The sequence below is a fragment of the Sciurus vulgaris genome, assembly GCF_902686455.1.
Source record: "Sciurus vulgaris genome assembly, chromosome: 6".
NCBI classification, from domain to species: domain Eukaryota; kingdom Metazoa; phylum Chordata; class Mammalia; order Rodentia; family Sciuridae; genus Sciurus; species Sciurus vulgaris.
Genome location: NC_136466.1, coordinates 69832705 through 69859870, shown reverse-complemented (window position 1 = coordinate 69859870; position 27166 = coordinate 69832705). Strand labels below are relative to the sequence as shown.

At 46.4% G+C, this 27166-nt stretch overlaps 1 protein-coding gene across 1 annotated transcript; it reads right to left on the bottom strand.

Annotated features, from left to right (window-relative positions):
- Positions 1-1119: 1119 nt before the first annotated feature.
- PCDH12 (protocadherin 12) lies at positions 1120-15619 on the bottom strand. Its single transcript, XM_079146080.1, has 4 exons — positions 11997-15619; positions 8711-8808; positions 5934-6085; positions 1120-2456 (listed from the first exon to the last, which is right to left on the bottom strand). Exons 1-4 carry the CDS (start codon positions 14871-14873, stop codon positions 2002-2004), a joined length of 3582 nt encoding a protein of 1193 aa, XP_079002206.1. The 5' UTR covers positions 14874-15619; the 3' UTR covers positions 1120-2001.
- Positions 15620-27166: the final 11547 nt, after the last annotated feature.

Genomic DNA, 27166 nt, shown 5'->3' with positions numbered 1-27166 from the left:
ATATAAAAGTTTTGCCTGATATTCAGGGGTCCAAGGACTACAGTTTGAGAGCCTTTGAACTAGAGTGATGGATACAGTAGTCCTGAGTGCCCAGTGACCCGGTTGCAGCTGTGGTTCAGCTTCCTTCCCCAATTTCTTCTTTTCTCCACCCTCCCAACTGCAGGGCTACTAGTAGCTAGGGGATCAGCATGGTCTTCTCTAGTTCTGAAGTTTTCAGAGTTTGCTTTTACATAATGAAGCCATTTTTTCCCAGTGCAGTTCTACCCAGAGTTTCAGTTTAGATAAGAGAGGACTCTGAAGCATTCATTTATCAATTTATTCATTCATTCAGGCATCCATTCAGTAGGTACTCATAAAGTATCTCTGTGTCAGGTACCTGGCTGGTCAGGCAGGAGACCTCATGGTCTCTTTCAGTGACCTGCAGAACCCAACAGCTCCATGAATCAGCTTGAATATCACAGCTCTTGTAAGGATATCACTGTGGTCCAGAGGGAGGTGATCAGAAACCACAGCTTCTTTGCCCCTGATGTATTTAACTTTTGGGGCTTCATTTTCCTCATCTGTAAAATGGAATAATGATGCCACACTGCATCCCAAATATATATTGCTTCATTAGCCCTAGTTAGGAGTATGATTGGTCCATTTCTGTGGACAATGGACATGAGTGCTGAGTTCCAAAAGAGGACAAAAGGAAGAGAGATGAAGGAACTCTGCCTTCAGTGTCTGCGAGAGTCCCCGTGCTATTCACAAACTAGCTGTGACTACTTGGAAATTTCCAGGAAAATTATAAGGCTGAACCTTGGGAAAATATTGCTGTTTCTTCACTCCTCCTCCCCTGGAAGGTTGGCTGCTGTCAGTGGGGATTTCATAGATCCAGTTCACATACAGTCCTCTAGGGCCTGAATTCAGAGGCCTGGACTTGCTATGACAGAGGAAGATTTACCCTCAAACAGGGGTCAGGTAAGATGATGTCAGCAACTGAAAGGCTACTCACTGGGAAAGGACAGGACCTGCATCAGGTCAGATCCAAGTTCCTCTCACCCAGTGCTTACTAGTGCAGAGTTGTATGCACCTGAGTGCCTTTGGAAATGTCCGTTTTAAGAGCATTTTTGCAAGGGGAGCTGGGCGAGTCCACTAATCACCTCTTGGGCTTCTGGTTTTCCTTCTTTTGACTGGCAGTCTTGAGCCATATTTAAGGGCATGGTTTTGGTGTTGGATCAGCCTGGGTCCAGTCCTGGCTCTGCCTCTACTCCCCGTTCCATCTTGGGAAAGACACTCAACCTCTCCAAGTTTTGTATCCTTGTCCATGAAATGGGGATATCGTACTTCCCTCCCAGGGTTGTGGGAAAATCCAATTAAATCCTATTGTTAAGCGTGGTGCTTGGCTCATATAAGTGCTCTATTTATAGCTGTGCTTTTCTTAGTCTTCGTTTTCCAGCTGAGAAGCAGATTATTTGATAACAGTGGAGCATGGACAAGAACACGCACATCCATCATCTGCATACCTGTCACTGTGAACCAAGGTGCCCCACACCTGTCTAGACCCAGCCTGACTTTCTTGCTAGGGATTGGACAACAAAGAACCCTTGCTCTGTTATCCTTCCCTCCTCCCTCTCAACAGGTGCACACCGGAGAATGAGCCGCTACCTCTCCTTTATTGGTGGGTCAGAGGGCATTGCCTGGTGCCCCCAGGATCCAGTTTTTCTTCCAGTAGCCAAGGCCACCTTCCTGCTTGTGAGATTCCATGGCTTCTGTTCTGCCTGAAGAACCAATCCATTACACTCTGTGTGTGTTTTGCCAGCAAACACCTCAGCCACAAATTGTCCCTGTCATCCAAAAGACTCACAGAGCCCCTTTCAAGGGGGTTCTTTGGTCAGACCCTTCTATGGGGGCCGCATCAGTCACCCTAAAGTTCTGGGACTACCTCTGATTGGTGAGTTCTAAGACTTTAGAACCAGATCATGTGACCCAATCCTCAGGGCTTCTGCTCACTAACATCTCCTAGGGGACCTGGTTCTTGGATCTGGAGGCCTCCAAGGTGTGTTCAGACACACCTGTTGCCACTGGTCCTGCCTTCAGCCCCCTTGTTTCCACCTGGGCCCCCTGTGCTTCCATGCCCAAGGCCCCACTGGTGGCCAGGTCTAGACTGAGAGTCCTTCCACAGACTGAAAGCCGCCGCAGGGCCTCGGAGGCAGCCTCTACTGGCACACCAGAGCGCTGCTCCAGCAGCATCTCTAGCAGGGAGCTCATCTCTGAGAGGAAGGTGCTGGCTAGCCGTGTGCCTGTTGGGCTCAGCTCAGGCCCTGCCTCTTTGCCAAATGTCTGGAAGGTCCTTGGCTCCTCCGAGGTCGCAGTGTCTGGGGAAGACACGTTGTCTCTGTAATTGGTGGTGAGGGGCAAAGACAGTCTCGCCATCCAGGCAGGGTCAGGTGCACTCAGCCGATCCAGGGCCAGGCCTGTAGGGGGAGGAAGGCATTCAGTGAGAGGTCTGCCAGGGAAGAGCCAGGCGACTGAGGAGGAGCTGTGGGCAGGGTGACGGCAGTGGACAAAGGAGGGAAGGGAAATGTCAGGGGACAGACCCAGTGGCAAGAGAGGGACAGGAAGGAAGAGGCCCTGAGAGGGAAGCTTGCTGGGCAGGAAGGCTGCTGACTGAAGCACCCGGATGAGCTGTGTAAAAGGGTGGCAGGAGGAAGAGGAGGGCCTCAAGTTAGAAATTAGCCTGTTCCTGACCAACTGTCCTGTCTGTGGCATGTGTGGGGTTTAAGTGCCTTCTACTCACTCCTGTGCAGCCTGGATTTTCACCCCTCTGGAGAGACTTCTTCCCCCACGGCAAGGCCAGCTCAAGATGGGGGAAATCCCCTTTCTTTTTTTTTTATTTTTTTGGAAATCCCCTTTCTTAGCCACGCCTGGGGTTCCTGGCTTGGTGCTGTCCTCTGTTCATTCATGATAACAGTGGCTACTTATTACGTACTTACTTGCCAAATAATTTACATAATTATTTTATATCTGCACAGGCCTTTGAGGTCAAGAGTATTATCTTCATTTTATGGATGATGAAATGAACCTCAAAGAAGTTAAGTCACACATCTGCTCAGCCACCAAACCTGGATTTGACTCCAGGTCCAATGACTTTGAAGCCTCAGGGACTGTACCGCCTTTCCCATTCTCTCTTAAGAGCTGGCCCTTCCTCTCCCTGGATGCTCCAGGTGCTCTCCTCTGTAATTCCTAGGGATGCCCAGGGCCACACTGTCACCACCTGGCCCTAAAACCTTTCCTCCTCCTCACACCTTCACCTCTCAAGCTGCAGGAACCCTAGGCCTAGAGTCGGGCTGGAAAGAGGCTGCCTGACTGCGGACCATCCCAGGAAAGGCACCAGGGCAGGGGCAGTGATAAAGCAGCCTGGGAATTCAAAGTTTGTCCTCTAGACTCCTGATAACCACCATCATACTTCTTTCCCCATTTCTTCAACGGAAAGTCCTGTCTCAAAAAACTAGTTCCAGATCTGATGGCAAAAGGTCAAACCAGAGGAAAGAGCATAAGTCTTGTGGTTAAGAAACAGTGTCTTGCCAGGCATGGTGGCGTACGCCTGTAATCCCAGCAGCTCAGGAGGCTGAGGCAGGAGGATCTGGAGTTCAAAGTCAGCCTCAGCAATGGTGAGGCGTAAAGCAACTCGGTGAGACCCTGTCTCTAAATAAAATACAAAATAGGGCTGGAGATGTGGCTCAGTGGTTGAGTACCCCGAGTTCAATCCCTGGTACCCCCCAACAAAGAAAAAAGAAAAGAAATAGTGTCTTAAAGGGCACACATCTACTTTCATATTTATTTAATGTTCACATCAGGTGAGCTTCTTTAAAATTTGTGCAAAAATAAAAGACTGGAAAGGAGATAGGCAAAATTATTAGCCAAAATTAACCCTGTATGGAAGTGATTTATTCTTTTCGTTTCTATTTTTTACATTAACCAAATATTACTTTCGTGATTTGAAAACGTTATTCCAAAGTGCAGCTAATCATCGTTTTTATATTGATAAACTATTCTCTATTTTGCATTTGGTTCTGGTCTATGCAGACTGTGAGGTAGGGTTGGGTCCCTGCCGAACTGGATTCTGGAGTCTGGCCCCATGCCTGGGACAGTGACAATCTGTTGAAGCATTAGTAAACAGTGACTCTTGACATTTGACACTTGTTCCCTGAGACTGAGACTGTCAGGTTGATTTTTGGTGGTCCAAAAATCAGGCCTTTCTTTTTACAAGGTTCAGCATCATAAGAGAATGAGAAATCAGTAGGCCTTTGAGAACAGCTGAAAAGTTGAGTATTCACTCTGTATCATCCACCAGTTCCAGCTGCAGTTCCTACCTGGTTTAATGTTCCAACTTTGCCACTTAGGGGCAGTGTGACCTTGGGAAAATGACTCAACCTCTCTGATCCTCCTTTCCCTCTTTACAAGTGGTGAGAAAGTAACATTCATCATTGTGAGAATCCACTTAGCTCGTGAAACCTGTAAAATTTTGTCATCATGACATCCTCAAGTGGAGCTTTTATCTAAAGATCACCCAGACTCCAGCCTCAGGCACCTTCATCAGGAGCCTCAGGGCAGTCCAGCCCTGTGAACAGCAAAGGCTTTCCTGTCCCCTTCACCCTTACTTCCTATCTTCCACTTCCGGTCTTGGCTCCCAGTGCCCTCTGTGCTGTGGGGAGAGGTCCAGATCTGGCCAATGGGGATAGATATCAAAGCTTAACTGCTTATCCTCTGTGGGTATGGAGCACTTAAAATGTGACGGAATAAATATTTTTCTTTTTCTTTTTTTTTTTTTTTGTGGTGCTGGGGATTGAACCCAGGGCCTTGTGCATGCGAGGCAAGCACTTTACCAACTGAGCTATATCCCCAGCCCCTGAATATTTCATTTTATTTAATTTTAATTCATTTAAATTTAAATAGCCACATGTGACCAGTGGCTACCACATCTAAGAGTACAGCTTGAAAATTTAGAGCTATGCTACACTACCTGTGTTAATAACCATCAACTGCACGACCTTGGGCAAATTATTCCACACTCTTGACCCTCCATTGTTTTCTTTATGAAATGGGGGTTATGAATAGCCCCTCTCTCATAAGATTCCCTCATGAAACTTAGGGACTGGCTGTAAAACGCACTCAGCAAATGTTGGCTTTATTTTCTGAACCAAGGAAAGGACTGTCCCTTGTCATGCCTTCAGCATGTTTGTGCCAGATGGTGCATGTGAGAAATTGTTAATTACGAAAACAAACCACAGTGGTCAGGCAGTTGAGCTGTTACCTAAAGAAGCCTGATCAGTGTCCGCAGCAGGGGGTGGGGTGCCTAGCAGATCCTTGAGTTAAACTCCACATTATGCTTTTATTGTTGAAACTACTTGTTTTGCTACCCTCCCCCTCAAATTCTTTTTGTTTCAATTAGCAGTGTAAGCACTGTTAGAGAGTTGGCTCAGTTCCCAGGGTTAAAGGGTATTTAAACACAACAAAGAAATGCACATGTGTGCTTTAGGAATTAAGAATGGCCCAGGTTTAGGCTTCCCTTCAATCACTGAGGAGCTTGGTGACTCTGGGTAGGCTATTTTATCTCTGAGCTTCAGATGCTATTCTGTAAATTGGAGCTAATAAATCTACTTTGAAAGATTATTGAAAGTTTAAATGAGATAATGTGTAGATGGTATCTCCTCAGTGCTGACACACACCAAGAGCTCAGTAAGCGTCACTATTTTCAAAGATTTTTAAAATTAATAGGCAATTTTTAGACCAAGGAATATTTTCTGAGGTTCCAGGGGAAGTAAAAGATTGGTAGTGTTCTTCCCCAGATAGAATGGATGTTTCCAGAACTGCAGTAGTCTGGAGCAGAACTCCTGGCCTGGGCACATGAGGGCAGAAGCAGCACTGGTGTGAACCTGAGGAGTCCCTACCTGTATGGGGATCCAGCAGGCTTGACAGCTCTTCTTCAAGTAGCCGCTTCACGGAGAGGTCCTCTTCAGGATCTAAGGGCCCTTCCTCCTGATCCGGTTCTGCCTGGCCACCAGCCCTGGCACCTGAGCCATCTGTGTCTGGGATTGCACTCCTGCAAAGGAAACCAACCAGTCTGCAAGTGAGGAAATTCCCACACAGATTTGCTCATTCATGACAGTATTTTTTCATCTTCACAGGGAACCGGATCCACAGCCTGGCCTTCAGAGTCAGACCAGCCTGGATTCTGTGATCCCAGCCCATACTTCCTCCGTTTCCTCATCTGTTAAATAGCAGTAGTAAGCAACGCCCACCTTGTAGGGTGTTTTGTTAAATGAAATGTTGGAGGTAAAGGGCTTAGCATAGTGCCTGGCAATAGCAAGCACTCAGCAAACAGAAATGAACATGAATTTATTCATGTCATCACTCACCCTTGTCCTTCCCTTGCCTTCGTCTTGTGTGGCACAAAGCAGGAGCTTAGTAAACTTCTTAAGCCCAGGCAGTCAACCCACCCACCATTAAGGCAGGGATATTATTTTTTAATCTCATTCCCTGTTCTCTCACCAGTGCTCAGAACAGGGTCTGGCACATAGTAGGAGCTTAATAAAGAGTTTTTTTGAATGAGTGGCTGAATGGTCCTTCCTCCCTATTTAAGCCAAATCTTAAGAACAGAGTAGCAGATCTATGGAGGACAGAGCTAAGGGGGGACGTCTTAAAGCTGCTCCAATATACCACTTGCACCCCAGTCTCCTGCTGGCTCACCCTGGTCCCACTACCTCATGGACCCGCCCTCCAACAGTCCCTTGGAGAGAGGCCTGGACCCTCATCCCAACAGGTGAGAGGGTTTCTCTGAAACTTTAAAGTCTAAGAATCCTTTCTGGTTGTTGTCTCCCACCCCTCTAATGGCCATTTTAGTTGCTATTAAGAGATCAGTGGGGAGGTGGCCAGTCTGTGGGTAATAGTGACCACTAGTGTTTATTGAGCAATGACTGAGTTAGGCCTCATACTATGCAAGCTACATGCACTTTCTCATTCAAACCATTCACACATATAAGCATTCTCTTTTATTCATCCCCATTTTACATATGAGATAAACCAAGACTTGTGAAGATTTTTCAGCTTGCCCAACATCCCCATGGATTAAGCAATGAAGCAAGAATTCAAATCCAGACCAATGTGATTCTGGAATGTGTATACTGTTAGAGCTCAGAAAAGGACACCCCAAAATGAAGGCCTCAGAAGCAGTAACTTTATGACCCTGTCTGCCCTCCTGTCTCTCACCTCTCATTTTCACCTGAGGCAAGCCATAGAAACTAGAATTCCTCTTTCCCAAGGTGGGTCATAGAAACCAGAGCCTCTTTTTCCTGAAGCTAGCCATAAAACCTAAAAATATTATTCTCATTTCTCTCCACCTTTCTGGGTAAGAGTTGGCCATAAGGAAATTCTTTGATCTGCCTTGTTTAATTGTAGGTTATAAGACCCCTGTTCCAGAAAGGATCTTGACCCATGCCTGGAAGGAAGGAATGCTGCACAGACAGGCCAAGAAGAATCTGGACAGACAGGCCTCTCTGGGGTTCCCCTCAATCATTCCCATTATCTTGACCCTTTTGTCCACTCATATTTCTCACAGCTGTCTCCACTCTATCAAACTTAAGCATAAAATTGGGTAGTTCACCCTGGGTCTTTGGGTCTTCAATCTGCAGTCTCCCATGTCATGTAAAACTATGATAAAAAAAAATTGTTATGGTTTTCCTCCTGCTAATTTGTCCATTGCCAGTTTATTGCAGCAGACTTGAATTGAACCTTCAGAGAGAAAATCTGAACTTCCCTCTTGTTCTACTCTCTCTTGCCATCCTTGCTAAAAGGAGATACAAGTTCTTAGGGCAAGAAGAGCACTGATCCAGTCAGAAACCCGGAGAACTGAACCCAACTTTGCCATTCACTTGTTCAGTGACCTTGAGCAAAGCCACTTTAAGGAGAAAGGACTTAGCTTTGCTTATGTACCTAATACATGATAGGCATTGGACTATGGACGTAGAATACATTTAATCATGAAGGGTTTACTTCATCACTACAAGGGGAGTAGTATGGCCTCCATTTACCAGATGGGGAAACTGAGGTCCTGAGGGATTATTTGACTTGCTCAAGTTTTCACATAGCTAAGTTGGATCAAACTACTGAGAGCCTCAGTTTCTGCATCTACATTGAGAAATTGGGTTAGATGTCCTCTTTTTCCTTTTTTCATTTTTATTTTGAGACAGGGTCTTGCCACATTGCTCAGGTTGACCTTGAACTTGCGATTCTCCTGTCTCAGCCTCCCAAATGACTGGGATTACTGTATACCATTACACCCAGCTGCTAGATGTCCTCTTGAATTCTCTTCAACTCTCGGATTGCCCAAAGGGACACACCCACACATCCATGTCCTTCTATATTATGTTTATGGGCCAAGAGAAAGAAAGGTGAAAGTTATAGTTTTAAAGCTGATTTGCAGCACCTCTGTTAGCAGGGGACAGATAATCAGAGGTCAGGATGAAGTCATTTCCTTAGTGACTCTGGGTTCTGTAAATACTATAAATAAAACAGGCCCAGGACATGGCGCCCAGGGCGGGGGATGCTGTCTGCTTCATTCACTCAGCGTCTAGGATGTGCTCACCCTTCCTCACCTCGCTGAGGCTGCAGGGGTGAGGGACAGGCAGTGGGGGCCTTGGGAAATCCGTGGGGTCCACGTGCTGCTTACCTGCCGCTGCCGGGCTTGGCCAAGTATTTATTTCCCCGATGGTTTGGTTTGGGCTGGAATTGGCCCTGATGCAGTAAGGACAGCAGCTGGGAGATTTGCTACAAGACAGGAAAAATCTGTTGACTCCACACAATTCCAACCCAGCACACTTCCTCGCCGGATGTTTCCCTCAATGCCGGTGCTTTCTTTTTATAGTTTTTCCTCTGGCTTCAGATGTTTGTATCATCAAATGGGGGATGGTCCCTCGTGACGGAGACAGGGACCTGGTGGGAGGGGGCAGCTCGCTGCTGTGGGTATATAGGGGAGAGCATGCGGACCCTCCCGACTCATTCTCTCCCCATTATTCTCCCAAGTGCCCTGCTCCTAGAGGACTCCGTGACATGGGGTGAAAAAGGCATTTCCTGATCATAGAGTCATTATTTGATATGAATTATCTTCAAGTGTTATTTTCCCCTTTTAGCAGTATTCTAACACTCTGGTCAATTTGTGTGGGCCAGATGTGAGACTGCATTGTAGAGGAGACAAAAATGATAGCATTTAATCATTCATTTCTTCACCCTTTCATTCCCTGAACAAGTCTTTAATAATCACTTGCCCATGCCAGGCTCAGGGCTTGCTGTGGAATAAGAATGAGGAGACTGTGCTGCTGCCCTCGGGGACCTCACAGTCTGTCAGGAAGGCAGAAAGAGTGGCTAGGAGAGGGGGCCGTGTGTGCTGGGAAAGGATGGGAAACTGCAGGAGCAGAAGGCACCCCCCCCCCCACCTCGGAGCAGGGAAGACATAGGGAGGTGGTACTGGGGGAGGTCTATTCATTATTTTTCAACAAATGTTGAGTTCTTACCACATTCCATACAGTTCTGCTGAGACCCAGAGTCTCCACAGGAGTTCACTAAGTGGACTGAGAGTGAGGGTTTGGGCAAGGGAGGTTTAGGACCAGAGCACTGTAATCCAAAAGACCAGAAAGATGGTAGAGTGTCAGAAAGGCTGGAAAAGGGGGCAGCAAGTGGGTAAGATGTCAGGGCCAAACCCTATAGGGCCATGAGAGGGAGAGGCCATAAGACCAGGTCTTAGGAGAGAGTTCTAGTTCAAGGTCATTGCCAACTTATTGCATAGTATCAGGAAGGTTTTTAGACCTACTCAGACCTCAGTTTCTCATCTCTGATTTCTAAAGAGGGGCCAGCCTTCTTCACAGTGCTGGCAGGATTAATTAGAAGGTTTGGAAAAGTTAAAAGTACTTTGCAAATACAAGGAGTTTGGGTTGTTACTCCTAGAAATGCTGCTTCTGCCTCTGGGGGCTCCTCCCACTCTTCCCTAGAAAGGCCCAGAAGTGCCAACCTCAGAGTAAAGTTGGATGGAGAGGTGGCCAGGACTGGGGTTTCACTGTGAGTTGGGAGGATCAGGGTCCCATTGCTACCTCCCACCTCCTTGCTCAGGCCCAAAAGGCACCTGCAGCCTTTGTCCAAATGTATTTGGCAAACACTCCCTGCATGCCAAGCCCTGTGCTTAGTGCTGTCATTTGGGGCCACTTCACAGTTATAGCCCAGACTCAGGTTCACATTTTAAAACTGTTCCTGCCCTAATTCCCTCTTTGTGGGCCTGAGGAATTACTTAAGCATTCTGAGCCTCAGTTTCCTCAACAGTGCAAAAGTAAATAATAACGAGATCTAGGTCATGTAGTGATTATGAGGTTTAAATAAGCCAAGGTATTAAATCACATATTAATAGACCCCTGTGAGAGTATACAATCTCATTTAATCCTTACAATAGTCCAAACGACCAGATACCATTATGCTCAAGTTTCAGGAGTGACACTTGAACTCACATCTGACTCCACAGTGGTGCTGTACTTCTGGAAAGGCATGAGCATTGGGTACCTTACTTGCTTACCCAAAAGGTGATTCCAAATGAGTACTCTTCCATCATATCAGGGGAGTCACCCATCATGCCTGCTCTCTGCTATCCTGTCCACCAGCAGCCAGCAGTGATTGGCACAAAGAGTTCATTCAAAAAGTGTTTGGTGCATGGATGAATGGATGGTTGGAGGATGGTTGGATGGATAGATGGATGGATGGATGGATGAGTAGATGGCTCTGGGCAAACTCTGAGTCTGTAAAGAACCCACAACAAGATTCCTAAGAAAACAGCCAGGCCATCTCCAGGTGGCTTCCTGGGAAAGGGGTGGGGGAAGGAAACTGTGTCCTTGCTCTACAGGAAACCTGAGCTGATGGCCTGGTCAAACAGAAACATGCCTGGGGCAGGCAGTCTGGCACAATGAAAACTCCCAGGAGTTCAGAGGAGAAGATGGGGTGAGATCAGGCACCATTCCCATGAAGATTTCACACATGTCTAGTAGATCCTGAGCCACTAGACAGCTTGGCATTCTTCATTCCACTTCATCCTCACCCTCCTGAGAGGTAGACACAGGGTAAGTTTGGTTGTGATTTCCATTTTATGGATGAAGAAAATGAGGCTTTGCTGTGAAAGAACTTGCCCAAGGTTGCTTGATCCCACTTGTTGAAATTTGAACTTGCCTAGCTCCAAGGTTCTAAGGTTTTTCCTCTGCCTCATTCTGCAGGTTCAGCTAGTAAGTTTTGGGGTCTCGGGCAAGTCAAATGCAGCCCTGAACCCGGAAACGATGATAGGCCAGCTAATTTCATAGTGAGGTTGCCAGATGAGATGAGAGAAGGAGGAAAGCAGAGATGAAGTACTTTGCAGAAGTAATAGTAATCATTTGCCTAGCTAGATACTGTGCTACAGGGAGTAAATGCATTGACTCATTTTATCCTTAAGCAAACTTTGGAGAAGGGTGCTATTAACATGGACATCTTTAACAGTTAGAAATTGAGTCACTTCTCTGTGGGTCACAGCTGGGAAGAGGCAGAGCCAGGACTGGAACCTAGGCAATTTGCTCCAAAGCCTGTACTCATAATCACTATCTTCGCTGTGTATCTATTTGTGCCAGGCACTGTGAATAAGTGCTTAATAGGAATGAACTAATTGAATCCTCAGGACGACTTTACAAGGGAGATGTTCTTGCTATCATTCCTATTTTACCATTAACGAAACTAAGGCTCAGAGACAGTAAGTCATTTGCCCAGGTTCACACAACTAAGATCGGCTGACCCCAGAACTCTTCCCTGAACTATTGCTACTCAAAGAAAGTATCATAAAGTGCTAAGTGAGCCTAAGGAGTGAATGTGAGCAATGAGAGGGAAATGGGGGTGTCTGATGTTGTGGGTGATGGTCTAAGGATGACCAAAAAAAGAGCTGCCCATGCCCAAGGTACCTGAACAGGAGGAGAATCCACAGTGAGCTCCTCCACAGGATTTCTCTCTGCAAAGGCAGCCACAGACAGTCGGACCAGGCTCCGCAGAATCTGATGGGGGCCCGATTCTTTCTCAGGGGACACTTTGCCATTGAGATTCCGCTGCCGCCTCAGGGTTGCAGAGGAGGTTGGTGGGCTCAGCGGGCCCCCCTCGCTGCCCTGGTCTCCAGTCAGCCTCTCTATGGGGCTGCCTGCAACCTTCAGAGGCCTGGCCCGTGGCTGGCCTGGGGCAGGTGGGGACTCAGGAAAGTTCAGATTCTCCCTGGAGGCATTCCTCTGCCTAGGATGGTTGAAAAGGAGATTGACAGTGTCTGGCAGCACCTCTCGGCTCTCTGCCAGTGCTCCCTGGTTGCCTTGGTTACGCAGGGTCCTGTACAGGGTTGGTGTGAGGTGAAAGGGAGCCTGTAGGCAGGGGTCCCAGCCTGCTTCCATCACTGCTTCCTTGCCCATGTCCTTGTGGGACTGCTCAACTTCACCAGGCTCATCTGTCTGGCCCCTGAGCATAGGCACCAGGTGGATGTCCGCTTTCTGAATGTGTTTCTGGGGCCTCTTGGGCTGGTGGCGGTAAGTGGACTCAGCTTCCCGACAGTTGTAGGCCCTGTTGTCCTTCTTGTCTGTTCGGCAGATGGACATGAACAGAACCAAAATCAACCCAAAGATAGCTAATAATACAGTCAGGCAAATCACAGTCAGTACTGACGTGCTCAGGACCCCAGGCTCCTGGGCAGAGTCCCTTAGGTGGTCCACACTGGTGACAAACATGACCCTCAACAGGGCTCGAGTCTGCAATTGGGGGCTACCCTTGTCTTCTACCATTATCTCCAGCTCCCACTCGCTCCCAATGAGGCTGCTGGCATTGGTGATATTGATGAATAGCTGCCCCAGATTAGGGCTGAGGACAAAGAGATGGGCTTCATTCCCACTTCGAATGCTGTAGAGGAGCTCTCCATTCACCCCAGAGTCTGCATCTCTTGCCACAATGGTTGCCAAAAGAAATGGCCGGGAGCTGTGAGTGGCTACTGGTGGTAAATCAGCACCTGCTGGATCCAAGCCTTTAGGAGTCTCGATGGGCACCAGAAGGTGGCCTGTAGAGGCATTTACAAGCACTGAGAGGCTGGCTTTCCCATTGCTGAGCACAGGCTGAATCACCTCAGGGGCATTATCATTGGCATCCAAGAGGCTGACCCACACAGAGATGCTGGAGGCAAGCTGGGGTTCACCTCTATCCTCTGCTATCACCCGGAATTCAAAGCCAGTCATCTCTTCATAGTCCAGTGACCTCTGAGCAGTGACCTCTCCGGTGTCTGAGTTGATAGCTACTAAGTGAGACACTGGGGAGTCCTGGATGCGGTATGAGATTTTTCCATTAATGCCCAAGTCTGCATCATGAGCCCTGATGGTGATGAGGTGAAGAGAGGGTAGGTTGTTCTCCCGAGTGGAGACCTCGTACCGGCTCTTCTCAAACACAGGGGCATTGTCGTTGACATCACTGATCTGAATGTTGAGCAGTTGTTTGGCTGATAAGGGCTGGGCTCCTTGGTCTTGGGCTAACAGGGTAAGTGTATATCTGGGCCACTGCTCCCTGTCTAGAGTGGCATTGGTTAGCAGCATGTATGTGTTGCCATTAGTCCTTTTCAGCCTGAAGTGGCCCAGCTCTTGATTCAGCCAACAGTGGACCAGACCATTGTTTCCTGAGTCTAAGTCATCTGCCATGACAAGAGCAATGAAACTGTCCTTGGGAAGAGCTTCTGACACCAGTGATGGCTGGGAGGCCCATGTGACGTGGATGCTGGGAACATTGTCATTGACGTCCAGAACCTTAATGAGAACTTTGCAATGGGCTGGGATGGGATTTGGACCCAGGTCCCTTGCCTGGACATCCACCTCGTAGGCAGGATTCTTCTCATAGTCCAGGGATTGGCGCAGAATAACCTGGCCTGTCTTGGCATCTACACTGAAGGTGTGGAGCACCTCTAGAGGCACATGCTTGCCGAGGAAGAACTCCACCTCCCCATTGGGACCTTGGTCAGGGTCTGTGGCGGTCAGGTTTATGAGGAGAGTGCCGGGGGCAGCATCTTCACGGATTTCTAATGCCAGTGAACTCTCAGCAAACACGGGGCTATTGTCATTGGAGTCCAGGACATTGACCTTGACTAAGCTGGTGCCTGACTTGGGGGGATTCCCACTGTCATAGGCAGTTAAAACCAGATCAAAAAATGAGTGGACTTCCCGGTCCAGCTCCTTCACAACCACAAGTTCCGCATGTTTGGTCTCATCAGGCCCCACGATGACGTCCAGGGCAAAGTGCTCACTGGGAGACAGAGTATAGGAGTACAGGGTGTTAGGGCCAGTGTCTGGGTCAAGAGCTCTGTCCAGGGGGATTCGCGTGTGCAGAGAGGCACTCTCAGAGATTTCCAGCTCCTGCTCCCCTTTGGGGAACTGTGGCTGGTGGTCATTGATGTCCAGCACTAGGATCTCCACGTGGATCAGAGTTAGATCCCCTGTGGCAAACACATCAAAGGAAACCAGGCAGGGATCTCTCTGCCGGCAGAGCTGCTCTCGATCTAGCCTCCTCCCGGTGCTGAGCAAGCCATCCTCAGCATCCACCTGAATGGGGAGCGCCTGGGGCAGTTGCAAGATCTGGAAGGCAGCCCTCGCCTGCCCAGGCCTCTCCTCTCGGCCTAGTTCCCGGGACAGCTTCCCTATCACTGTGCCAGGTGGCACCTCCTCTGTCACTTGGTATTTCACTGTAAGAGTGGCTACCTCCTGACAACCCCCCGAAAGGAACAAGTAGCCACCTGGCCCAAAAAGCCCCAGCAGAAGTTGCAGAAGTGGCATCGTGCTTACCGCCAGAGTGGGCTAGATTCAGAGGCTGCTAGAGCTCTTCAAAGGCTGGACAAGTCCTCCAGTGCTTTCTGGATGGCTTGATGAGCCCTGTTCTCCTGCCCCCAGATGTGCTGGCACAACCTCGTCCCATAATTAGAAGATGATGGAATAAGCAGGATTCCCAGGCAAGGTCATTTTCATTGGAAGCAATCTGAGAGGTCCAAGCACGGATGAAGCAAAATTGTCGAGGAGACCCCCCACAGCAGTGCCAGTTGGTCCACTTTAGCAACCATGAGCAAGAGTGGCTCTAAGAGGGACTTGACCCAGTAAAGCAGGATGTGGGGAGTGAACTTCCAAACAGTTACTAGGCTGGGGAAACAGAGAAGCAGCTTTTTCCTATGGAAACCCCACCTACAGGAAAAGGGAGGGCTGTGAATTTCAATGCCAATTAGAGAAAGAGCATTTCCTGTGAAGCTGAGTGGCCTGCCGCTGAGGAGGATGAGGCCAGGGACAGGCCGGATGGGAAGATGCTGTCCGCACAGCAAGACAGCAAGCTCTGCCGAGGACCAGAGAGCCTCTGCATGGCCAAGTGAGCAGAGAACTTGAGCCCTGCCTGCTGCACCTGGACTGATGCCCCTCCTGGACAAGTGAAGCTCACTGTCTGTCCTCCCTGCCTCATTCCCCGTCCTTCCTCCTTCCACTTCTTTTTCCTACACTTGTTTACCTCTCATTCATGAACCAGTCTGGATCACTCACGTGCAAGTCTCCCTAGGATGCAGCAGCTGGGCTGCACAGAGCAGCCAGCAGAACTAAACAGCCTGGGTTCAAATACTGACTTTGCAATTTACCAGCTGGGTCATCTGGGACAAGTCATTTAACCTCTCTGGGTCTCCATTACCTCATCTTCAGAGTGAGAATGGGGATAAGAATAGGAGCCCTCTGAGCAGGAAATTGTGAAGATTAAATGAGATGAGGCATGAGGGCCTCGGCCTGGGTCAAGACCCGAATCATAAGCAGTGACAAGCAAGTTATTGTTGGGGAGGGGGTTGTAATCTGCACAACTTGTCTCACCTTGTGGCTGCCCCTGGCTCTTGCCCTGGTCCTGGGGCAGTCCCTGCTCACACTGTGAGGATGCCCGTGGCTTTCGCTCCTGAAGCTCTGAGGACCTGTTTGCTCTTACTGTGTAACTTTCCTCCCCCTTCCCTTCCGGCCCCATCCTTGCAGTCCATTGTTCTCTGCATCTGGTCCAGCCTCAGTCCCTGTCTGGGGAACCCCCAGCCTACGCTCCCTGTCTCAGACTTTTTGTTTCCCTCTCCCACACCTTCCTCCCCCTTTCATCTGTGTCTTTTCCTCCTATTCTTCTCTCCTCATTTCTGTTTATGACAAAGTCCCTTAAACAACAACTCCCTTGCTGGCCCCAACACTGCCTTTAGACGTCTTAAGGGGTCTCCTCCCTCCCATTCACCTTACAGAGGTGAGGTACAGGAAGAAGGAAGTGGGCAGTTTGCTTGGGTGGCCTTTGAGATGGTCTTGTTGCTTCTCACTCAGTAGGTTGTCCCTAATAGTCTCCCAGACTTACACCCCACCTCAAGGTCAATTTCAGGGGTTTGTAAAGCATTTGAGGTGATATGACTTAAGGCCAGTGTCCCCTAGATGGGTGTTTGCAGCTAAGTCCTTGGAGCCATTTGGACACAAGTGACAACAGTCAGGGTTTATCAGCTCGTCAGCCTGGAGGCCCATGGCTGTCAGGACAGAGGTGGCTGAGGAACAGCCATCTGCGCTCCTCCCTTTCCCTGTTTTTTCTTTCCTTTCATCCCATATTCCACTCCTGAAGGCTTCCCCATCATCTCACTAAAACTCATTAAATCAGAGCAAAGGTCCTGATTCTACACCATTTCCTATGGCATGGCTTTGGGGACTGACATCCTTGCAAGCTCTGAGACATTGCACAGGTGACCTCTCAGAGCTGTGGTTTGTTTTCTTCTCTGAGAGTGTGAGTGTCGCCTATCTCCTGAGTTGATGGTAAGGATTAAGGAGACGATACACATGAAGGGCTCAGCACAGGGCCTGGTTTACAGCACGTATGGACTATGATTTTACCTTCTGTCGTCTCCCAGGTTTTATGCCTCCTTTGCAAATGGAGAAGGTGGCCTTGCATTTGCCCTTTCACTTTTTTCTTTGTTTCCCTGGCCAGGAATCCTGTTTCCCAGGTCTCCCTCCACTCAACCTGGGCAAGCTGCCTGCACTGAAAGGGAGTCAAGTGGTCCTTCAGAGATCAGGGACACAGCGGGTCCTCTAGGGACAGTCAGACCACTGGATGGCTTAGCTGTCTGGCCTGCATTCATCCCACCATGTGCCAGGTAGTAAGAAAAACAAGGGGCTTATGGTCTAAGGTGCTGGTGGTGGGGAATGGAAGAAGTGAGCCTGGTGCAGCGGCTCTGGTTTGGGGCCTGGTGGTCACGGAGGGTGCTCCCTAACTCCTGGTGGACACAGAGGAGCCAGCCAGAGGAAGGTGGGTGGGCAGGGGAGAGGCAGAGCAGACAGAGGGAGCAGAATGGGCAAAGGCCTCAAGGTGGCCAACTGGCTCCTTGTGTACTACAGCAGGGTCCCTGTGGTAGAGTGGAAGGGGAGGGAGGAGCTGGGGACACAAGCAGAGGTCATCAGATGATGGAGACTTAGGGTCCCATGGTAAAGATTTGAAACTTTTCCTAAATGCCATGGGGAGCTGCTAGAAGGCTCCAAGCAGGATAATGAGAATAGCAGCAATGTGCTGAGTGCTCAGCTGTGTGCTGAGTGCTTTACCTGCATCCTCTCATGCCAGCCTCACGACCAAGTCTTCAGGCTGAAGAACTGAGCACAGAGGGTTGGCAACTTGTTTGAGATCATTCAGCTTTACCCTCTGGAAGTCACTTCCACCACACTCTGGAAAGTGGATTGGAAGGGAGAAGCAAGGAGGGAGGGAGACTCCTAAGAATGCTGCAGGGGAACTTGGATGCAGAAAACTCCAGTGGTGACAGTGTTTCCAGAATGCCATCTGGTGGCCAAAGGCAGGGAGAAAGCACAGAGGCACAGACAGGGGACAGCCACCAATATGGGAGGGCTCATAGACCTGTGCTGCCCGGAAGACCACGATGAGGAAGCTACACACAGATGACAGAAGGATCTCATGGTGGAAAAACGTAATGTGGATGGTGCTCCAGAGGGAATGAATGGAGTCCATGGTTTTACCTGTATCATAATCTTGAAAAGACATTGTTTCATGTATATTCATTATATATGTTTTGTATACGTGTTTATATTATAAACATATGAATTTGTGTGTGTGTGTGTGTGTGTGTGTGTGCACTCGTGTGTGTGTGCACTCGCGTGTGTGCATGTTGCGTTGTCTTGAATGGATTTAGAAAAGGGTCATGAGAGAGCCCGGCATGGTGGCACATGCCTATAATCTCAGCAGCTTGGGAGGCTGAGGCAGGAGGACCTCGAGTTTAAAGCCAGCCTCAGCAATTTAGTGAGGTGTTAACCCACTCAGTGAGACCCTGTTTCTAAATAAAATACAAAAAGGGTTGGGGATGTGGCTCAGTGGTTGAGTGGCCCTGAGTTCAATCCCTGGTACTGGGGTGGGGGGGGAGTAGAAGAAGAAAAGAAAAAGGGCATGAGAAAGTTTAAATTTGGATTTTGCATGTGGTTTTTCACCATTGCCATGTGCCTGTTCCACTCACATTGAGGATATAATGCTAAAACAAACCTTTATGATTCCAAAGCTAAATAAATACATTTTAAAAATTGCTTAAAGATCCCAAAACTAGCAAACAAGGCATCAGACTTTTTACATGTGGTGACCTCTGGGAATGAGGTCCCCGTTTAGTCATCTTCTTTCCTTGTGTTTGGCTATAAGGGTCAGTTGCTCTTTTAGTAGTCACATGTCGAAGGGTGAATGGATCTGTCTCTAGTTGGTCTGTAAAGGTTTCATTTCCATGAGTTTTGAAAAGAGGTTTGAAGGGGCGGGGTAGCACTCTAAAAGAAGTTTTGAAACAGCTAAGGATAGCCTCCCTCAAGCCCCAAATATTTTTTAAAAGAGGACAGAATTGAGGTCGGTCCCTGAAGGCCTTGCTCGCTGCCAACTTGAAGCTGCTCACACATGACCCTTTGGCCACAGGGAGGAGCTGAGGGATGGAGTGAAAATGGTGAGGTCACAGGATCTTTTCACAAAATGCTTGAATCTTGAGGAACCTCAAGGGGTCAGACTAGTAGTGTGCCACTCTGTCCCTTGGGGGCCTCATGGGCCAGCTGTGAAGGCTAAGATCCTGCTGGGCTGACTGTCCACTCTCAGGGATCAGGTAGGTCTTCTGGACTAACTCATGAATTTGCCCAGCAGCTGCTCAGCACCACACGAGGCAGCTGTGATTCAGCCAAGAAGCATTGTTTTCAGGGTCATTCCAATCAGAAAGGTGGCTGAACCATCCGAAGTCAGCCTGCTTTTTCAGAAAGATCTTGTTGAAGTTAGGACCAAGAATCTTTAATCTCTCTCTCTCTCTCTTTCTCTTTTTTTTTTTTTTTTTTTTTAACTTGGTACTGGGGATTGAACCCAGGGGCACTTTACCACTGAGTCACAACTCCAGTCCTTTTTATTTTATTTAATTTTTTTGAATTTTGAGACAGGGTCTCACTAAGTTGCTTAGAGCCTCACTAAATGATTTGAGGCTGGCCTCGAACTTGGGAGTCTCCTGCCTTAGCCTTCCAAGCCACTGGGATTACAGGTATGTGGCAGGGACAGGAATCTTGACACAGGGGACTCCCCTAGATGTTCTGGGTCACCAGCTCCTGACACAGCATTTTGTGGATTTTTTGGGGGCATTGTTACACACAATGACACCTCTTCCTGGGTCCAGTGCAGAAAGAGGTATGCATTTTGCAAGGAGAAACTTGCCAAGCAATAGAAATATTCAAGAAAAGAAAAGGGCTTAAGTCTTACTTAAGAGTGGCGGTTCTCTAAAGGGACCAACTATCAGAATCACATGGGAAGCTTTGCAAAATATCAGGGACAGGGCAAGAAAATTCATACTTCTCCCCCTCCCAGTCTGACAGAATATTCTATAATTTTCAGCACAATTTAACCTCCTTCTAAAATGCTTCATCTTTTAGGTCATTTGGGGCAGGATTGGGGAAGTTGGTTAGATCTTTTTGCTGGAAAGAGAGCTCAGTTGATCTACATGTTAAAATGATAACTGGATGGGAGAGGGGCTTGCTGAAAGTTGAGGAAATTACGAAGAGGGGTACATTAGAGAACAAAAGAGACTGGGAAGAAAATAGACTGGAGAAGGCAAGGGCCTTAGAATGAGTTGTTGCAAACTATGGACCTCCTTCATGATTTTCAAGAAGAATGCAAGAAAAGATTGTGTTGTCTTCCAAATTTATTTTCTGCCTTGGCAACTATAACATGACTCCATAATTGAACCACATGAGTTCTGGGTCGTTCAGGGTAATACACACAACTCATTTCTCTCCACAATCCTCAGATTTTAATTTGATACATTCCAGTCAATTCTGACATGTAACCTATCGCCTCTCCAACCTCATTGAGAACCTTGATTAGAACTTCTCAGATGCACCAGCAACCTTGTAAAGACCAAACTCTAGAGCCAACTACTATGGTTTGGATCTGGAATGTCCTCTAAGAACTCATGTGTTGAAGCATTGATTCCCAATGCAACAATATTCAGAGGTGGGGATTTGGGAAAGTGATTGAATCATAAGAGCTCTAACCTCATTAGTGGATCAATCCATTAATGGATTCATACCTGAATGTACTATAGGAGGTGGGATCTAGTTGAAGGGGTGGATCCTTGGGGGTGTGGCTTGGAAGACTATATCTTTCCTGAGCCTGGTGCCATGCTCCCTCCTCCCCCTCCTTCCTAATCACCATGAAATGAACAGCTTTGTTCCACCACACCCTTCAACCATGATATACTGCCTCACCATTGATGCAGAAAAAAAAATGGAGCCAGCCAAGCCTCTGAAACTATGAACCCAAACAAATCTTTCTTCCTTTAAATTAATTTTCTCAGATATTTTGTTACAGTGGCAGAAAGTTGACCAATACACCAATTCTATAGCTCTGCAAGGCAGCTGGATGCTTCCTTATGCAGCATCCTCCTGGACCCACCTCTCCCTGATGCCTGCATCACAGCTCATCAGAGTTGTGTACCCACCCAGTTCCCTCTCCATATGCCTGCGCATTCCTCTGTCTGCTTCTCGGACGCCTTTAGTTTACCTTTCTTTTGACTCCCAGGTGCAGGCATGTCCCCCAGATACTGTCCTCAGTCCTCTCTTCTACTTAAGTTATTGGTTCACACAGAAGTTACCAGATTTGGTAAAAATGCAGGACATCCAGTTAAATTTGAATTACAGGTAAATAATGAATACTTTTTTGGTCAAAGTATTTTTATTTGACAACCTTTTCAGAAATAACAAATGCTCTCAATACAAATTTCTTTCTTTTCTTCTCTCTCTCTCTCTCTCTCTCTCTCTTTGTTTTTCTTCAGAATTTTGGGTTACACAGTGAATTTGAAAATGTATCAGTAAACACAAAAATCAAACGTATTGACTGGGTGCATCATCTGTTCATGAATATTCAGAAGCTGACTCTGTTGATTGGCCTTGTTATGTACTCAGCATTTCTGGGTCACTCCAGGATCGAACTGTTCTCACACTGAAAGAGCCACCCGGAGGAAGCCTGGATCACGCTCAGTCATTAAATCATTCGGTCATCCAGTCACTCATTTATTTGGTGGAATTCAGCATGTTCTTCTCTGTTTACAAGGTCAGTTTTGTTGGCAAGAGAAGTAGCTCAAGTTGACCCACATTTTCCCTTCCTCTAAACCACTGGTTTTTGTTTTTTGTTTTCTTCATATAGAATCTAATCAGCCTAATTCTCTCCTTGCTTCAGAAAGGCTCTTACAGGAAGGAAAATGAGTCTTCCCATCGTTACATAAATTCTCATGGGGCTTCCCTTTACAAGTTTTTGACAGCCAAGAGTTGAGCCTGGAGCTCTGAGAGAAACAGCCACACACTGATTTATGATGGCAGCTGCTGCTAAATCTCACCTCACTTTCCTCCTCACAGAGCCGTGTTACCTTGGGGTTACAAAACTCTTTTCACTGTTATTCAGGGGAATAATAATAAAATGCCAGGTTGCAAGTATAAACATGATCATTCTGTGCCTATTATTGTAAATCAAATTTTACCTTGCATCAGAAGCACAGAAGACATCTTATACTGTCAGCAACCTCAAGCCTTTGTAAGAGTCTGTCTTTATATAACCCTGGAATGACCCATGTTATTGTTTGGCTGCACTAACCAGGGAAGCTGGTCACGTGGTGATCTGGCTATTTCTCCTTACAGACCTAACTGACCACTTTCCTTGAGAAAGTGTTGGCTTGGTTCAAGCATAGTACTGGGGTTAATGCTGTGGGCTCAGGAATCCAGTTGCCTGGGTTCACAGCTTGGGTCTGTAATTGACCATCTGTGTGACAAGGGCAAACTAGTTAACTTCTCCATGATTACTTTCCTTAACTTTAAATTAGGGATGGTGATGACAGTGATAATGATGATGACGATGATGACAGTGATGATGGTAACTATGCTATAGGGTTGCTGTCAAATTTTAACTTGGTCAATGCACTTAGAGCAGAGCTCTAAATAGGGCATGGTAGTATTCTAAGTGTTATTTATAGTTGAACTTGTAGTATAATAGCTCCTAAGTTTTCTGTTTTTGTTTTTTAAGGATGAAGCCTCCATGTAAAAACAATGAAGTTTTCAGATTCCCACATGAACATAGACTTTTAAGATCTAAATGATGAGCAAATAAACAATGACAGTCGACCAGCAAGAATTCAGTGACACTTTGGTACTAGGTGGGGCTCACCACCATCCAGTTCTCCGTAAGAGGCGGGCCAGGCCTTTTTCTCCACACTGCTGCTTCTCCATGGGTCAAGGGCTTGGTTCAGCGGTGCTTGTGAATGGTGGCTCTCAGAAAGGAGGCTGGGAAGGTGGGAGGAGCTCAGCATAATCTCCACACACCCTCTGATACCAGTGGTGGACGAATGGCGGAAGGCTCGCTCATCTCCACAGCAATGAGTCTTATTCTGTGACTCATCCCTAGTGTCCACTTAATGGCCCATGTCTGAACCACTGTCATCACCACTATTCTTTCCTAGCCTTAGGCTCCATCATGCGGGGACGGGAGATAGAGTTGGGGTCTCTTGCTCTGTCTGTATTACTGTTATGTCCTAAACTCTAATACTAACTTCTCTAGGACCTTCCCTAGAGGCTGTTGCTCTCTGTATGTTACAGCAAATTGTAACTTCTTGTCTTATAGGCTACCACAGAGGGTCAGACTGATGAGGCATTGGTCCTAACCCTTGCTCCACCGTTATGTGACACTGGTCAAATCACTTCGACCTTAGGGCCTCAATATCCTCTTTTGTAAAATAGAAAGATAAAATTACCTAAGATATGGGGGTCCTGAGCGTTTAAATGAGACAATGCATGTAAAGTGTTTAACACAGCACAGGGCTGGGCATAAGGGAAATGCTCATTTGAAAAGACTGACCACGTATACAAAACCAAAATCGTTGAAGTCTGTTATTTTCATGGAGTCAAAAGGCAAAACTTAATAAAAGACTCTCTTTATCCAATCCTTTCCTTAAAACTAGATTCTAAATCTTTTAACATCCACCAAATTATTAATCCTGCTTTGAAATGCTCTCTTCTTTTCTATCTTGTGACCTCTGACATGAGATCATGACATGATGTCATAATCCACCCCCTGCTACAACTTTGTGAGAACTTCCTGAGCTGATTCTTGGGGTTCCTCACTTTTTGCATCTCTGGGAGGTGTCTGGTCTCTAGTCTGAGCACCCTGAGGTAGGGTTGCCATGGGTTTTGCTTCTTTGGCTAAATATGATTAGTGACATTGGTGAATGGTTTTGGAGATTCTTCTTCCCTCCTTCGCATTTTTAACGGGTATGTTTTGGTATGGTTTGATGTAGTTAGGTTTCTGTTTTCTGACAATCAAGATTTATAGTACAGAAAATTGAGAGTGATTATTGATATTTCACGTTTTCTCTCTGTGATAGCCAGGTATGCCCTTTGTGTATTCTAATAGACTCACTTGGTTTTTCCTTTCTCCTGGGTATAGGATCAACTATGTAATTTTCAGATTTTAGGGAAAAATCTTGTTCAAAAATTACTAAGAATTTCAAGATGGCAACAGCATAGCATCAAATCAAATCAGAGCCCTTCTGAGTCTGGGCCCTTCTCAGAGCAGCCCTGTGTGACTGCAGAAGTTGTGGCCTGCGAAGCCTGTGAACTCAGAGTCCTAGCTCTCCATCTACTTTTTTGGGGAAAGAAATATAGGATGAGGAGGACACAGAAGCTCATTAGATCATTAGAGGCACATTAGTTTGATGGTTCCCAGGAGGAGAAGCCAACATATCTGTATTCCTTTTAAATACTGAGAACAGTGCTTCAGACCTAAAAGAATTTTTAATTGGGATATGATTCACAGATAATAAAATTAACCCTTCAAAAGTGTATAATCTAGATGCTGGATGTGGTGGTGCATGTCTATAATCCAGCTATTTGGATGGTTGAGGCGGAAGGGTCACAAATTTGAGGCCAGCATGGGTAAATTAAAAGAGACCCTTGTCTCAAAATAAGATCAAAAAGGGATGAGGGATGTGGGGGTGCATCTCAGTTATAGAGTGCTCACCTAGCAATACTTGGGTTCAATCCATGTACCACACACACATACAAGGTGTACAATCCAGTGGTGTGTACCACATTCACAAAGTTATGCAACCATCACTGTTCTCTAATTTCACAATGTTTTTATCCCTCTTCGAAATGCCCATCAACAGTCACTTCCCATTGCCTTCTGTTTTAGCCCATGGCAACCACTAATCTACTTTCTGTCTCCATGAATTTGCCAATTCTGTACAGTTCATATAAATGGAAAAATACAATGTGGCCTTTTGTGTGACTTCTTTCACTTGGCATAATGTTTTTAAGATTCCATCCATGTTGAAGCATATATTAGTCAGCTTTTCATCACTGACAGAATACTTGAGAAAAACTTAAAGGAGGAAATATTTATTTTAGCTCACAGTTTCAGAAATTTCAGTCCATGGTTGGTTGGCTCCACTGCTTTGGGCCTGAGTCCAGGCAGAACACCCGTGGCTGAAAGGAGCAGTGGCAGAGGAAAACTACTCACCTCATAGCAGGTGAGAAGCAGAGAGAGAGAACAACAGGCTGGAGACATGAAACAGTCTCCAACAGAATGCCCCCAAGGACTCACTTCCTCTAAGTTCCACTTCCTATAGTTTCCATCACCTCCTAACAGTTCATTCAGGTATAAATCTATTAAGGGACTGATCCACCAATGAAGTTAGAGCCCTCATGATCCAATCACTTTCCCAAATCCCCACCGCCGAACAGTGCTGCATTGGGGACCAATCCTTTAACACATGAGGACATTCCAGATTCAAATCATAACACAGCAAGTATCAGTACTTTACTCCTTTTTTATTGCTAGATAGTATTCCACTGTATAGATATACCACATTTTGTTCATCCTTTCATTCATTGATGGAATTTTGGGTTGTTTCCACTTTTTCATTCTTGTGAATATTGCTGCTATGAATGTTCATGTACAAATTTTTGTGGAAATATTTATTTTTCAGTTCTCTTTGATACATATCTAGAGGTAGAATTGCTGAGTTTCATTGTAACTCTATGCTTAATTTCTTGAGGACCTACCAAACTATTTTTCAAAGTGGCTGCATCATTTTACATTCCAATTAGCAGTGTATGAAAATTCCAATTTCTCTACATCCTCATCAATTCCTGTTATTTTTATTACAACCATCTTTGTGGGTGTGAAGGGGTTCCTCATGATAATTATTGATGTTGAATATCTTTTCAGGTGTTTACTGGGGATTTACATAGCTTCATTAGAAAACTACCTAATCAGATCCTTTGTCCATTTTTCTATTGTTGAGTTACTAGAGTTCTTTAGATGTTTTAGATAATCAATTTTTATTAGATATATTATTTGCAAATATTCTCTATTCTGTGATTTGTCTTTTCACTTTCTTGATATTGTCCTTTTAAGAACAAAGTTTTTAATTTTTGTAAATCCAATTTATCTATTTTTTTTTTCTTTTGTTGGGTGTGCTTTTTGTGTCATGTAAAAGAAACTACTGCCTGCTGTGCACAGTGATTCACACCTGATAGCCCAGCAAGTTGGGAGGCCAAGGCAGAAGCACAAATTCAAGGACAACCTCAGAATTCAGCAAGTCTGTCTCAAAATAAAAAATAAGTGCTGGGAGTGTAGGTCAGTGGTAGAGTACTTACCCTAGTATGCACAAGGCCCTCTGGTCAATCCCCATCACTACAAAAATAAATAAATACACACGCACATACATACATACATACATACATAGGGCTAGGGATGTAGTTCAGTACTTAAAAAAAAAAGAAAAAAGAAAAGGAACATTCACCTTATTCAAGTTCATAGAGATTTACTCCTACATTTTTTCTAAAGGTTTTATATGTTCTCACATTTAGATCTTTGATCCATTTTTAATTCTCATATTATGGTGTGAGATAGGAAGTATATAATTTTAACTCCTACTCATATGTAAATAATCATATGACCTCTGTTAAGTTCTTGAATCTAAATCTCAATTTCCTCCTTTGTAAAGTGTGAATAGCAAATGATACCTAAATCAAAAGGTTAAGTGTAGAGAAAATGTACATAAAAAAGTACAGTGCCTGACGTATCTAACTGCTTAATAAATGTGGTAGTTATTACTGTAATGAGCAATGAGTTAATGCTTCCATAGTGGAGGTGCTAGAAAGATGGGCAGCGCTTCTGAGCAGGTAGTTGGAGTGGGGTGGGAGGATTGCTTAGTCCACCTGGAGGAGCACATCTAGGATTGCCTCGGGACTCCGCCCCAGGTAGACCACTAACTGAGTTCGTGACTAGGAATTGGTAAACATTCTAATTCACGACCCCCCAACCACAACTACTGAAAGGAGTCCCTGACCACGACACCTCCAGAACCTGCATTTTTATCAAATTCTTTAGAAGCACACTGAAGTTTGCCTGGCAGGGATGGTGGTGGAGGACGGTTGGCTCGCCTGCAGCGCCGCCTATGGCCTGAGGAGGGCGCACAGGAAACCGAGACGGTCCCGGAGGCTGCGCAGAACAGTCCCCACACCGGCGGCCGCCCTGCCGTATC